The 15,633-nt window shown below is 37.6% G+C and overlaps 1 protein-coding gene across 4 annotated transcripts in view; it reads left to right on the top strand.

Annotated features, from left to right (window-relative positions):
* LOC108709943 (neurobeachin) overlaps positions 1–15,633 on the top strand; it is a 444,274-nt gene that overhangs the window by 347,240 nt on the left and 81,401 nt on the right. For all 4 annotated transcript variants that reach the window (XM_018250245.2, XM_018250244.2, XM_018250243.2 and 1 more), the window contains 3 exons: positions 11,104–11,221; positions 12,280–12,382; positions 15,094–15,209. In XM_018250245.2, the coding sequence (XP_018105734.1) occupies positions 11,104–11,221; positions 12,280–12,382; positions 15,094–15,209 (337 nt within the window). The remainder of the gene's footprint in view (positions 1–11,103; positions 11,222–12,279; positions 12,383–15,093; positions 15,210–15,633) is intronic.

Raw genomic sequence — 15,633 nt, 5'->3', positions numbered from 1 at the left:
CATTTCTATGCCACGTAGTTGAACAGTCAAGTGCTCCTAATTGCTGCAGTATGATTCAGACATTCATTTAAAGTGTTTTCTATGCACAATCAATAATAAACTCTGTACTGAGTCTTCTATAAAAGTAGAACAATTCATTTTGTGGGGGATCATAAATCTGACGCGAGTTATCACAGCTCTAAAACCAACTTCTAATTGAAACATTTCCATGCCCGTTGCAATGTAACTAATTGGTGCTTCTTTACAGTTCATTTCCTGCCAGTGAATAGAGACGAAATGTCCCCATTGTTCCCCATTGTTGTTACTCGAAACACCCTCCAAAACTTTCTGCATGGCCCGCAGAGTTCTTTTCTCAAACCCCCTTGTATCCTTTTATAGAATTCTTCACTGACCATTTATTTCATTGTGAGTGCATTGGTCGGTTCAATTCCGAGTGCAAGACATTGCCCCTTTAGGTTTTTTTTTTGTTTTGTTTTTTTAAAGGGGAACTATCACGATAATGAGAATTTAATATTCGCCCCAGCATACTGAAATAAGAAACTTTCTAAATACATTCAATTAAAAATGTAATATAAGCTTCATTATCCTGAAGTAAGAAACTTTCTAAACACAATCATATATATATATATTCTATATTGTTTCTGAAATAATCAACATTATCTTCACTATTCCTCTCTCAGCTTCTGTTTCTCCTCATTCTGTCTTCATTCGGGAGTTGGGTGTCGATGAATGATCCAATATATCTTATTGGGGGGGCTCCTTTTGCCTAGAAGATGTATTAGAGCTCGCTCTATTAGAATCACCAGACATCATGTCTCTCTACATGCAGAATTTGTGCAAAAGGCATTTATTGTGTTAGATTTTGTTTGTACTGGAATAGGCTATTTGAGTGATCTCTAATACATCTGCTAGGAAAGGAAGCCCCCCTATAAGATATATTGGATCTAACTGTCAATGACTATCTGACATCCAACTGCTGTATGAAGACAGAATGAAGAGAAACAGATGCTGGAAGAGGGATAGTGAAGATAAACTTGATTATTTCAGAAACAATATAGAATATATATTTGATTGTGTTTAGAAAGTTTCTTACTTCAGCATGATGAAGCTTATATAACATTTTTGCGATAGTTAATTATTATAATATTCTTACAAGGTCAAATTTAGATTTGGCAGTGCCGCCATTTAATTACTGTGTGAATAGGTATGTAATTGAAACAAAAAGCATTTTTCCCATCGTTTTTTCTCTCTTCCACCCCTCTCTGCCTCCAGCCCGTCCTGTCATGCTGCAAGCGTGAAAGTTATTTTCTGGTGGTGTGATTAGATTGGGGCTGAACTCTCCAGCTGGCAGGCCTGTCTGTGACTGGCGGTGGCCTGTCCCCTGTGCTTGTCATTTCTTGACATTTCTGACAGGATGGGGACAGCAGCCCCAGACAGGTTCATTAGATAGCTTTTTCTACAGCTGAGCTAAAAATATATATATAAAAAAAAATGAGGCATATAATTCAGTGAGGCACTGAGGAGCATCTCTTGCTGTTTATTTTCTGCTTAAACTCAAGCGCATGCTTTGACAATTTTTGGTCAGTATTTACTATTCCTCTTTGTTTTATTTCATTCTCACCTACACACACAGTGAGTTGGGGTTCTTCTCATCAAGCTTGTCCATTGTCTTGCCTCAGTATCTGCAGTCAAACATGTTTGCTAATGGCCTTAAAATCTTGTCTTGTTTCTCACTTGCTAATCTCTCTCATACACGTGTCCATAGAAAGCAGTAGAAATATGCCACCTCTTCTACATGTTCCCTTGTGTAGTAGGGCCATAATATGTAACAGGCTAGAGTTGGTGCTATTTGTATTACACTGAAAGCTTGACATGTGAACCAAAAATATCTTGACACCTGCCTTTTCAACATTTCTCTTCGAAAACAAGGGTATTGATATTAATTTGGTCTGCTGCAGCTTCTTCTCTCCTTAAAAGGCTTTGTTCCATACATTGATGGTGGAGTACGTTCCCATTCAACTATTATGAAAATAAAAATTTAATATAAGCTTCAGTATACTGAAATAAGAAGTTTTCTAAATATAATCAATTAAAAATTCTGTGCCGTTTCTGAAATAATTAAGTTTATCTAAAGTATCTCTCTCTTACCATCTGTTTCTCTTCATTCTGTCTTCATTCAGGAGTTGGGTGTCAGATATTTATTGACCGTTAAATCTAATATATCTTATAGGAGGGCTCCTTTTGCCTAGAAGATGTACTAGAGCTCACTCTATTAAAATCACCAGACATCATGTCTCTCTACATGCAGGATTTGTGCAAGAGGCAGTTATTTTGTTAGATTTTGTTTGTAATGGAATCAGTTATTTGAGTAAGCTCTAATTCATCTGCTAGGAAAGGAAGCCCTCCCTATAAGATATATTGGATCTTACTGTCAATAAATATCTGACACCCAAGAAGACAGAATGAAGAGAAACAGAGGCTGAGATAAGGATAGTGAATATAAACTTGATTATTTTAGAAACAATGCAGACTATTTAATCAATTATATTTAGAAATGTTCTTATTTCAGTATGATGAAGCTTATATTAAATTTTCATTTTCGCAATAAAACATTAGTGATGTTGAGCACATATGTTTTTGTTATTGTTCTGGGTCATCTCACAGGTGTTCGATTTGGTTGCGTTCAAGGCTCAACTCAAGCCATTCAAAATCTTCCGCTCCTGTTTTAGCAAACCAGTTCTGGTGCGTGGAGGCATGTCATGCTGAAACAGGAAAGGCTCGTAAAGTATTGACACAAAGTAACAAACTTGGAATTGTCATTGTATGATGTAATTTTGGACTTATGTTACCCTTGCGTGCTGCTGATTTTCTATAAAAATCCATGTTGTGACATTGTTGCTTTCAGAGGCCAGCAGTGTAACACTTAAGGTGGCATAATTTCAATAAAGAACATCTTGATGAAGTGGCGTGACAAAGTGCCACAGATTTGCAATTTTCAATTAACTGTTTTTTAACACCTCCTTTCAAGTGTGTAAATGTGTGCATATTCATATAGCTGAGTAGTTATGGTTTAGGACTGAGCAAAAAGTGGTGTAGTAAATCATCAAGCATCAAAGTGTCTTCTAGTGTCTTCTGTAGGTCTTCCACCACACTTGAGGTTATGGCTGCAAACTGAGCAGCTAGCACTGGCCCAGCAATATATACCAAAGAACAGCATTATCTGAAGATTAATTTATAACGCCTGACATTGTATTTTTGGTCCTGTGCTGCACTTTAAAATAAATGTGGTAGATTCCTTTAACTTGTCAAGTGCCAGTCATTTGTACATTTTATTTGAGTTAAATACCAGCTGATTTTTAAATAATTTAAGCAGTCTCACTGTAGAGTCATTCTAGGGGGATCGTTTAGTGTTTAGGACTAACAAAGTCCAAAATACAGAAACATTATCAGAAATGCTGAAGCCCAATTCCTATTACAGTACAAATAAAATACGTGGAAATTAACTAAATCTGAACATCAATGACTTTGTTACTCTAAACCACTCAACCAGTTAATGAGTAGGTTTGGGTGCCCATGCCTGAAACTTGCTCTTGAGATAATCATTTATTTTATCTTAAAAGCACAGGCTATTCACCACCCCCAACCGGTGGTCAGGGGGCAGTGCCCTGAACCCACAGCAAGGGGAAACCCCAAACAATCAGCCCAATTGCAACACGCACTCCACGTACTCCCAGGCAGAGGTAAGATCAAAACAGCTATATTTTGACATTGGCATAGTCATAGACAAGCCTAAGACTATGTGTGATACCACATGAAACGCGTTTGGGAAAAAAAAGCTTTATTTGATCATACCGCTGCCTAGTAATCCATGCAAAGCTTTCCAAATCTGCATTAATTTTTCTGTAATTCAGTTCTGTAACAAGGTATGAAAAAAGAAATGTGTATATATATATATAATATGAAAATACTGATTTGGATAACCCCTTACAATTTTTGTAGCACCACAGCAGAAATTGCGTGCTTTGTAATGGAAAGCCTAATGTCGCTCTAATACAAACTAATAAACTACAAACGTTTGCAAAATTTGGTACTTTTAATTAAATTACAAAAAATGGTTTAAAACTTGGGCATGAATTTGTTATAAAGACAAAACAGCATAAATGTGCATGCCCAGGGGTCCTTGATCAATAAAGGTTTGATGACCAATATGCATAGACATACCCAACAGTGTGGTATGTATAGGCCCCCCAAATGTGCCTTGTATACTGTAATTGCGGTCACCACATGAGTGCCGTTGTCAGGGTCTTCTTGGCGTCCCATAAGCCACATGTTCTTCCACTGTTCTATGAGCCTATGGGCATGGAAATAGAGTAGAAATGTTGTAGCAGCTGTAAAAGCTTGGCACAATGCTTCCTGATCCAGATAAGGTGCAGATCATAAATTTCAAGTGTATGACACACAGCTGGCTAAAGACCTGTAACTCTGGATCTTGATGATTGAGGGGAGAAGAATGGAGAATAGGAATAATCAATTACTGGACATTCTTAGTCAAGTTAGTCTTTCATTATGCTACTGAAAAATATGGGTCTTTTTAATGCATAGTCTTTAAAGGCTTCTACCCTTCTAGTTAAAAATCTTTCCAGTCTTTCTAAATGAGCTGCCTGCCCCCATGTAATTTGAGCATCAACCCGTGGTTTGTTAATGGACATTTGATACTGTGGTTATAAACGATCCGCTGCCATTTGTTCTTTATAGGCTATATCTAAAATGGGAATCTACAGCCATTAATGTTAATAGCATTGCTCCCCGGGGAATTCATTCTAGATAATTTGAGCAATTAAAAAGTCTTTGCCTTGTTATGCTGAAAATGAACCACTGGCAATATTAACCGCCATTTTCTTGTTTACACCTGTACTAATAAGTATTGTCCTAAAATGCTAACTGCATTTTCCGATCAACCTTAAATGCTCATACAAGTCTTGTTAGCTCTGGTATTTATTGGAACAACTGAATCTGATTTTTTTATGCATATGTTTCTGCAAATAATAATATTGTTCTGTTTTTTGTTTTGTTTTTTTTTAAAGACTAATTTTTGATGCAATTAAATCTACTATTTTCAGATTATTTTATATTTAGTAGCCCCTCCTGTTGGAAACAGTTATTTATATCTGCATATCTCCATTGGTTGATTGCAGAGGCATCTGATTAGGTAAATTCAATTTCCACTTGCTTCGTCATAGCATAATCTGGAGGTATCACTGCAAGATACAGAGTCTTTAATCTAGTGGGGTCTTTTTTTCACATTTTGGGTTTGAATTCCCCCTTATTTGTGGCCAATGGCCCCCCTTTTCCCATGACATGTTTACAGATGTTTGTTAACTATGTCATATCAGCCCTGACTGGTGTTTACTCTTGGCTTGGAATAAAAGTATTAAGGCGGACAAATAAGTTGTAACCTACAAATCTTATCCTAGTTGATCTTCAGATTGGGCATTACCATCCACAGCCTCAGAACCCCTGAATTCAGGAGTGGGCTCTAAATAGGCAGAACTTAGAACACAGAGGGAGTCATTTATAAAGTTCGCTCAGCACATTTATTCGCAAATGGTTGTATTGCCCATGTTTTTCCTGAAAGCTAAAATATTGCACTGCTGTGCCCGTCTTTCCGGTTTTTGCGAATCTGCATTGAGAATACATTTTCGCAAAAAGCTTGCAAATGAGAAGTATGTTTGCGTGAGTGCGCCCAGTGTGTGAGGTTGTTGTGCGCGAAAATAGCGTTGACAGTAACTCAAATTCGCAATTTGCAAAACTGTTCTGCGAATATTTTCTCCGCCATCAAAGTTGTGGTGTAATTCAAACGCAGAGTGTGCACATAATATTCGCAATTTGCGATTATTGCCATATTTAAAAAGCTCAGTGTGAAAAAAAAAAAACCACGCAATTCTGTTTGCACACTCTTATTCGGCTTTATAAATGTAACCACGTGCAAGGCAAATATATTCACCGTGCGAACCAATCGGCCCTGCGCAAAGTTTATAAATGAGCCCAGTATCTTAAAAAAGACCCTCAACTATTAAGCAGGTCTCTGCATGTTGGTTGCCTTTGAAAACTTATGACCATTGCTTACTGCCCCATGCTATGACTTTATAGAAGGTCACTATTCTTGGACCTAAATAAATCGCAGGGACGGAATCCACACTGTTTAGGTTGAATCATTGGCACCCCGTATTCAGGCCTGGATTTGTGGAAAGGCCACCAAGGCCCGGGCCTAGTGCAGCAGGATTTTAATGGGGCGGCATGCTGCTTAACCGCACTCACATTGGTTCAAAAACACTGGGAATGACGAGGAGATACAATCGATTTTTAAATTTCCTGTGCCCATTGCTCAGTAGGCCTAGGGGCACCCAGTATGCAAATCCGGCCCTGCCCGTATTATTACATTAGCAGTCTTATGAAATGACATAGCCCAGAAATTTATATTAAATTTATATTTTCACCCCTAGAAGAATGTGTCTAAATGAAAAATAAATCTTGATCTTGCGATAGAGCTCCCTTAGCAGCATTACAGCAATATGCAGTTCATTCACTGAAATCCTCCTACTTACCTTTTCTTTGTAGTATAAGATGCTGCCGCTTTGCAGCATGGTCTCTATGACAACTGTTTAAATTGGGATGGGTAACTGTCATCTGGAGTATTACGGAGAAAAGTGTTAGTGAATACCCAGTCCCATGGATGGAGCATTTCAATGTAATTCAATTTTAATTGAACTCAAGAGACTTTGATGTGCTGCAGAAGGGTGGGAGAGAGCTATTCCGGAGAGAAATTAAAGGATCCCGGCATGACTTTCCTCCACACTGTCAGTGCTTTAAATAAGCATTAGCAACAGGCTTAACCTTCCTTTGGAACATCTCTCTCCTCTCCCCGTACCAAACGCTGCTTAACTGCTCTAGCAATATGTTGTTTTTCTCTAAGGTATTCTGCAGCATGGTGGTGTTTTATTTTTAACAACCACTCTTAAATGCGATGCTTAATGAAGAAAAGCCCATTTTTTTTCTTTTAATTTTAGTATAAACATGCTGCGCACATCACTGAGACTCTAATTAGAAATGTGGTAATTGCCAAGGATCTAAATACCGTAAAGTTTACTTTTGGAAGGTATTTCACAAGTAACGGCACCGAAAATACGGTGCGGCCCATTTATCAAAGGTCGAATTTTGTTTTTTTAACTCTAATAAATTCGAATATACTTAATTCGATTGGCAGGTTATTTAAGAACAAAATCTAATATCTGAAACTTGAACGAATATTACTTACCGGAAAACGCGAATCAAATTCTATGAAAAAAAACTTGAATGTCAGGAAGGCTATTAATATCTTCAAAGTGGTCACTGGACCTCTCCAATTGACTTATACATGAACTCAGCAGGTTTTAGGTGGCGAGTAGTCAAATTCGAAATATTCCCAGGGTATAGTTTTGATAAATCTCGAAATTCAATTTGAATTAAAATTCTAATTTGAATTAAAATTCAAATCGAGTTTGGATAATTCGCAATTCGAATTTGAAAGTTTTGACCAAAAAAAAAAATGTTGAAAATTCGAATTTACTATTCGACCCTTAATAAATCTGCCCTAGGTGTTTTAATCAGCCAGTTATACTTGAACAAGTCATTTATTTCCTATGGTGACACCAAGGGGCAGATTCACTAAGGGTCGAATTTCGAAGTAAAAAATACTTCGAAATTCGACCCTCGAATTGAAATCCTTCGACTTCGAATATCGAAGTCGAAGGATTTAGCGCTAAACGTTCGTTCGATCGATCGAAGGATTTTTCGTTCGATCGAACGATTAAATCCTTCGAATCTAACGATTCGAAGGATTTTAATCCAACGATCGAAGGAAAATCCTTCGATCAAAAAAAGTTTAGCAAGCCTATGGGGACCTTCCCCATAGGCTAACATTGACTTCGGTAGGTTTTATCTGCCGAAGTAGGGGGTCGAAGTTTTTTTTAAAGGGAAAGTACTTCGACTATCGAATGGTCGAATGGTCGAATAGTCGAACGATTTTTCGTTCGAAACGTTCGAATCGAAGGTCGTAGTCGAAGGTCGAAGTAGCCCATTCGATGGTCGAAGTACCCAAAAAATACTTCGAAATTCGAAGTATTTTTCATTCGAATCCTTCACTCGAGCTTAGTGAATGGGCCCCCAAGTCATTGATCTGGAATCATCTTGCCAATATCATCATTTTGCAAAGAAAAGCTGAGAGCCTCATCTCCTCCAAGAATATGTTCTCATTTTTTGTTAATTTGTTTTCAATTGTCTGTACCTGCTGTTTAATTTCCAGAAGCAAGCTGAACTGTGCCATGATTGTCTGAGAAACTGAACAGAAGGACGATGATGTGCTTATCAATTTTAATCCCCCTTCCTTCTTACTTCCTAATAGAATAGCAGCCAAACCAATTGGATAGCCCCAACCTGTGATTATCCCGCAGTGCTTGTGCTTAAACTTGTTTTTCTCTCCTGTCATGTTAAAAGAGCTATATATCAAAAAAACCACACGAGAACACCTTCTACGATTCTCTAATTGGGAAGAGCCCCTACTATTAGTAGTAATTGATAGAAAGAATAGGAGCTTTCCCTGAGGGAGCTTTGGAAGAGTCAACTTTCAGTGCTGTTTCATCATTAGGTTGCTGCTTGTTTCACAAAATGATACATACTGAATTTCATATGGTCTGCTGGCCTGTTGTTTCTATTAGGGGTCTTCACTGAACTGTTATAGCCTGACATAAATAAATGTTTTATTGTGGAGAGTATCCATACATGATGATTATAATTTATATTAATTTATAAAGCTCTAAGAAATATTTTATGGTTATGTTAAAACATGCAAGACTCAAATCTAAAAATCAAGCGTAAAGAATGAAACATATAGGTGGTAATGGCAGTAAGGGAACTCATGCAATTCCAAGTCAAGGTGACTTAACCACTTGCACATTCCTTCTTCCAGTAGTTGGAATTTTTTTTCTCATAACAATTTTCCTTATTAGTTTTAAGTTAAATATTTCATTGAATAACTAGGCTGCGTTAGGTATGAGATGAATTAACAAATGCACTTCCTTTACCATCAAATAGTTTGTATAGTGTATTTTTCCTGTTAGTAATGCAGGTCATCTTGTTCATCCTAGTATTTTGTCTAGCTGTACTGTTAGTATGAAAGTCTGCCAGACTGTTCCAAAGAAACCCCAGTCGGTTCTTGCAGTATTGCGGTGTCTTTATTATAGGCTTGAAGAAACAGTATAATCACCCACAAAAATGATTTTTAATACTTGGTATTAGTGATGGGTGCATCTTCGCCAAACAATTCGCGAAACGGCAAAAAAAAATTGCAAAACTGTGAAAATCCACGAATCACATTGAAGTCATCAATGGGCATCAAAAAATGTTTATATGCGTGACTATTCTGTCCAAATGCATTAAAATCATTGGGCGTCTGAATAATTTTGACGCGCGATAATTTTTATGTGCGACAATTTGTTTTTGTCGCTGCAGATTTTTCGCTGCAGTTTCTCAAATTTATTCGTGGCGGTAAAACGTGGAACAGATCCATGCCTGGCGAATTTATTCACCCATCACTACTTGGTATAGTTGAATATAGCTGGAAATCTAAAAAAACGGGAAGTCACAGAAAAGTCACTAAAGTGATTGGAAATGGTTGCACATGTCCTATTACGCAAGATCTGGTGTCTTTCTTGTCCCTCCAACAACTGCACACTTTATGGTTTATAGTAATCCTGAGAAATGCCCTATTTTGGCAATTATTTTAATAAGTCAGTGGTGCCCAGTCTTTGTCAATGGGGCAGCCACAGATTGTTCCTTGTATTCAAGCTAGTTGGTACAATCAAAACACAGCCAGGTAGCATCAGATTTGCAGTGTTTAGAATGAAGTCTCCAGAGTATCTGAGCTGCCTTGGCATTAAGAACACGTGGCTTTTTGTGTATCTATAGTAAATGCATAGAGTTCAGAACACAGTCAATCATCCAATCAACGTTCCTGATACATGTCAGCTATTGATTGTCAGATGCAGTAATGTATACCAAAACTCTCTGGGGCTTGCTGAATTCAAAAGGCCACTTTCAAAACCAGTCTGTTTATGGGTCTCTTTCTGCAACCTTAAAGAAAAAACACTGTAACCATTAAAAAAACACTATAATTACACTTTTTTAGAGAATGTTTTTTATTTAACCGGGGAAAAAAAGTTCTCTAGCCAAAATATATATATTTACAGACTATATCTCCCTTGTACCAATAAGCCACTGTGTATTTAACAAACTGAACTATAATAATCTGATTGAGCCTTGTAATGAGATGCAAATTACTATTTTGTTCTAGTTAGGGTGAAAGATTAGAAAAAAAAAACCTTATTATATCCCTGATACGGTATCTGCGTATTGAGCAGGCCACCAGCAGTGTCGATTCTTGGTGAGTGTTAATAGTGAAATTAGTGTTGTATCGTGATAGATCAAAGCCAGAAAATATAGAGTAAATGATACCTTTTATTGGCTAGTTCAGGGCATTCTAAAATACAAGCTTTAGGGACTATTTCGGTCTACTACTACTACTTCGGTCTACTACTACTCTGGCTGTATGTTTGCCTCTAAAATGAGTATGCTATTTGTACATTTGTACATATAGCTTCCCCCCCCCAATTTTAAAGGTTGGTTCCAATCCAAATGCGTTTAGATTTGTGTTCTAGGTTTTCCTGCAAACCATTGTTATTATCTCTTTGTGTGCGGAGAGGAAGATGGCGGGACAACACAAAGCAATGTGATTAAATGAAAACTTTATTCAAACACGTCTGATGAGTTCTGTCCTTGGAGACCATTCAATCACTGCAGATTGTCTTCATATTTTATTTCCCATAGGTTCCTGTTGTAGTGCAAAGCAGCTAATCCTCCAGGACGAACCTTTTTTAATTAATCTCTTATATTAAGTGATGATAATGAATTCAGTAAAGAGTTAAGGTCTTTGATGAAAGTCCATTTATATTAACTCACCAGAAAAATCTGCTTGTATAGTAAAATATATGCTTTTGTTTTTCCATTTAGGTTCTTGGGTATACAGAAGGTCTACATGGAAAATGGATGTTCAGCGAAATTCGAGCTGTGTTCTCCAGGCGTTATCTCCTGCAAAATACTGCACTGGAGGTGTTTATGGCAAACCGCAGTGAGTTCAACTTTCATTTCTCTTATTAAGTTAAGTGCAAGGGTAATGGAGAATATCATTTCACTTTACCGGTATATCCCTTCTTTTAAAGTTTTCCCTCATTTTACATTGCTTTATCATGGTACCACCTATGTATTATACATTTGCATGATTTTACATTTTCCGGGATTTGACACAATTTTTCTGGCCCCCTGAAAAATCTATAATAGGGGGTTCTAATTTATAGGACAGATAGTATAAGGCTAAAGGCCGTGAGATTTTATTCATATCATGGAACTTCAAGGTGGCTTTTCAATCCTAATATTTTACAACAGGGGGTACATTATTTTTTTTATAACATACACATTTCAGTGAGTCATACAAATGATATCACTCAGCAACAATTATAACTAATGACACCTGTATAAGGATATTATTTACAGGATAGTCATAGATCTTGTGTGTTATATAATACACAAAAGCCATGAATATCTTGTAAATTATATCCTTATAAACAGTGAGTTCTGATATCATCAGTTATAAACGGTGAGTTCTGATGTCATTTCTGTCACATGACTCACTGAAACTTGTGTATTATAATAAATAAAGTACCCCCAGTTGTAAAATATGAGGATATTAGAAGTTACCTCGGAGTTCCATGACCTTTATAAAAACACTCGGCCTTCGGCCTCGTGTTTTTATATGGTCATGAAACTCCTCGGTAACTTATAATATCCTTATATTTTACAAGAGGGGGTACTTTATTCACTATATAATCTCAGGAATGTTCACATGGAATTCTGATGGGCTACGTACATACATACATACATACATACATACATACATTTAAACATGGATGTCAAACCTTTAGACATCAGCAAATGAACTACTAAAGTTTGTCTTTGTATTGGGCAATGCTGGAGGGCTACAGGTTAGATATACTTTTTTATTTTTGCTGGTTTGTACAGACCTATGGCTTAGCTTAACTTTAACTGAGATACTGTGACTCAGGAGACTTTTTTCTGTATTAGTGGGGTTTTGTAGCAACACATACTAAATATGTCTTTGTCCTCCTATAGCTTCGGTTATGTTCAATTTTCCGGATCAGGCCACAGTTAAAAAAGTTGTGTACAGCCTACCTCGTGTTGGAGTGGGTACCAGTTATGGTTTACCACAAGCCAGGTAAGAGTTTAATATTGGTAATATACAGGTCCCAAAATCTGCTTATTGCCTATCATATGCAGAGGGACTACCAGTACTAAATGTGGAATTGTGGGCCCCACTGTCCTTTTGTTAAATGACCCTGATTATGTGCTGTTGTGAGTCAGCTTTCCCTTTTGCTTGATCATATGCTAAACAGAGCCTCCCTGGCCAACGATCATTCAGATTAATTGAATCTTATAAAATAATTGTCATTTCTGTGAATAACCTAAGCATAACATGAAGAGATGTCTATTAAGTTATCCCTTGTACTGTTTGGGTTTCTCAAGCTAAAGTTGCAGTATACCTAAATAGCCATGCATTTCTTCGTAAAACTTGTTTAAAAATGTGCAATTTGTTTTCTTTATCTACAATCGGGTTATATTTGTGATCTACAATAATTACTTGTGAATTTGTGACTTTTATAATACATTTGCAACAGTCTTCTTATAAACATAATTTAATTTATTTTCTTTAGCTAGATGCCTTCCTAAATATTGGGCACTGAGTACTGTCAAAGTAATTTTCTGCCTATGTTGCTACATATGTAGAACCAGAGAATTTGCTCAGAGCACAGAGTGAGTCATCCTCATTGCCAGTTAGGGCAGAGACAGACGAGAAGATTTGGGGATATTAGTCGCCCGGCGACAAATCGGCTCTTCTTCGAGCGACTAATCTCCCCGAACTGCCTCCCCGCCAGCTAGAATCGAAATCGATGGCAGGATGGCACACTATCCGAGGAAACTTTGGTACGATTTTGTAAAACTAAGCACTCTGAGTGCCATCCTGCTGGTAATTTAGATTCTAGCTGGCGGGGAGGCAGTTCCGGGAGATTAGTCGCCTGAAAATTTGTTGCCGGGTGACTAATCTCCCCGGATTTTCTTGTCTGTCTCTGCCCTTAGGGAAGTGTATATGGGTATGTGTTGGAGAGGTTATAACAAACTATGGCTAGGTGAGATTAAATTAGTAAACAAGCCACCAAACAAGGCCATACACAGGCTTTTATCCACCAGAAGACCTAATTGAATTTATCTATTGATTGATCATTTGTAATTAGGCTATTGGACCTCCACGTCAAGGTGAGAACACTAACAGATAAAATTTTCTGCCTGAAGAGACCAACGGCAGTCCTTTGGAATCAAAGGCATTAGGTGACCTTACATGCCCCGATGGGGATCAACATTGCCCATTGGCTCCATCTAATGTGAAAGTAGAGTTTGCTTAAAAATGGATCTAAGCCCAAATAGAGAATGAATGTAAAATTACTCAGAGTGCTCATTTGGGCACTTAGGCTTCTTTTGTTTCAGCAGCTCTCTTTCAGGGGTCACAGTCTTAGCCTAGGGTTAACGGCCCATGTAGGTACTGCAAAGTTCCTTAGGTTCATCGACCCTGAAAAAGCTAAAGAGTCAAAACTCTGGTATTCACAAACTAAAAAAACCAAGGGAGTTATTTACTAAAATCCAAAAAATGTCTCACTATTTTCTTAAAGCCACTTCAACCAAACTCCCGTGCACATTTTTTACATTATTTATCAATAAATTAATGTGAAAAAATCTGGTTTGGAAAAAGACTCTATAAAATCTTGTAAAAATCCAAATCCTACGCTTTTTTTTTCCACACGTGACGCCGGAAAACTCTGATTTTTTCGGACGCTATTAGATTGACATGGAGATCGGCCAATCACCGCCCCAGACATCAATGATCCCCCCCAATTCTGCCCCTGGTCAGTCCTGCAAAAGGGGAAGTAGGCTCCTTGCATACTGGACAGTTCTGAGTATATGTACTAAGTATATTCTCTCCTCCTAAGCCCAAGTGGCTTCAGTCCTATCACTATCTCTGTTTAGCATTTTTATAATCTGCCTCATTTGGCCATTAAAAACCAATGGCGAGAAATTCTAGGGTTGCAAACTGTACAATGAGTGTCCAGTGTACTGTGCTGCTGCGGTGTGGTTAAGATTAGTGATGGGCGAATTTGCGCTGAAAAATTTGCGAAAAGGGTGCCGGCATCCGTTTTTTTTAGAAATTTTTTTGACGGCGGTGAATCGCGCGAATTCGCGCCTGGCGAATAAATTCGCCCATCACTAGTTAAGATGCTGGGAACTGTCGTTCACAAAAGGAAAGAGGATGATATTTGAACATCCTTAATATAAATGACATGTTTTCTCTATTATACACGCTTTTTTTTTGGTGTATGTCCACTTTGTTATTCAGCACTCGTTATATTTGTACCACTAACAGAAGTTATTTTTATGTTGCTCTGGAATACTTGTTACATCTAGGCGCTCTGTTGTGAGGCCTGTCTCTTCCTTACACCCTGCATGTAAAGACATTCTTGACAAGCAGCTAATAAGTCTTGCAAACTGCCACGATAAAGGGAGAGCTGACAGTCAATCAGTCTTTGCAGCAGTCCATCATTCGGGTACTCAGCCTTCTTCCCAGATGTTAGTGATGTCATTAAACTGCTTCAGTGACACATTACCAAGTCAATATACAAGTACAGCTGCCAACTGCTTTGTTTATTTAAACAAAGTAAAAAAAAAAACAATGTTCTTTATTTGGGAACATAATAGTGATTTTCTAGGAATGCTAAAACTTTTGCATTCAGCTTGCCTTTGTGATCATTTTTTTTTTTAAATTCTATATTAGTAAAAGTAAATGCTGGGCTTATTAATTCTCGTTTAATTTATTTATAGGAGAATATCTCTGGCCACTCCCAGGCAGCTATTTAAATCCTCCAACATGACTCAACGCTGGCAGCGCCGGGAGATCTCAAACTTTGAATACTTGATGTTCCTTAATACCATAGCAGGTAAGGCTTCTCTCACTCTTCAGTCCTTTCTAATATGTTTGTTTGTCAAAATTGTAAGCGCAATAGCTTGCTTCGTTTATCCCTCTGGGTATTCAGTTGCAGCCCTATGATAGATTCTGAAGCACTTGCATTAAATTTGATAAGGCAATGCACAACCTATCACCAAGGCTTTCGCTATATTAATTTTATGGAGGCTGTGCCTAACTCTCCTGCCATTTCCTCTGCTGACAGCTCTGTCTGAAGCTTTATTAGAGGCAACAAACCATTGCCAGAAACTGTCTAGAAATAATAATGGAGGAAATGTAATTTTACTACTTCGTCATTCTCAACAACAGCAACCAGACAGGGGAATAACAACAGGATCCTGCCTAGTACAGATGTCACCTGGAGTGTGGCATGATTAGGTAACCATGTTTTATTCCCT

Source organism: Xenopus laevis, chromosome 2S (genome assembly GCF_017654675.1).
Source record: "Xenopus laevis strain J_2021 chromosome 2S, Xenopus_laevis_v10.1, whole genome shotgun sequence".
NCBI classification, from domain to species: Eukaryota; Metazoa; Chordata; class Amphibia; order Anura; family Pipidae; genus Xenopus; species Xenopus laevis.
Note: the sequence above shows the minus strand (reverse complement) of the source record. Positions and strands in the feature narration are given on the sequence as shown.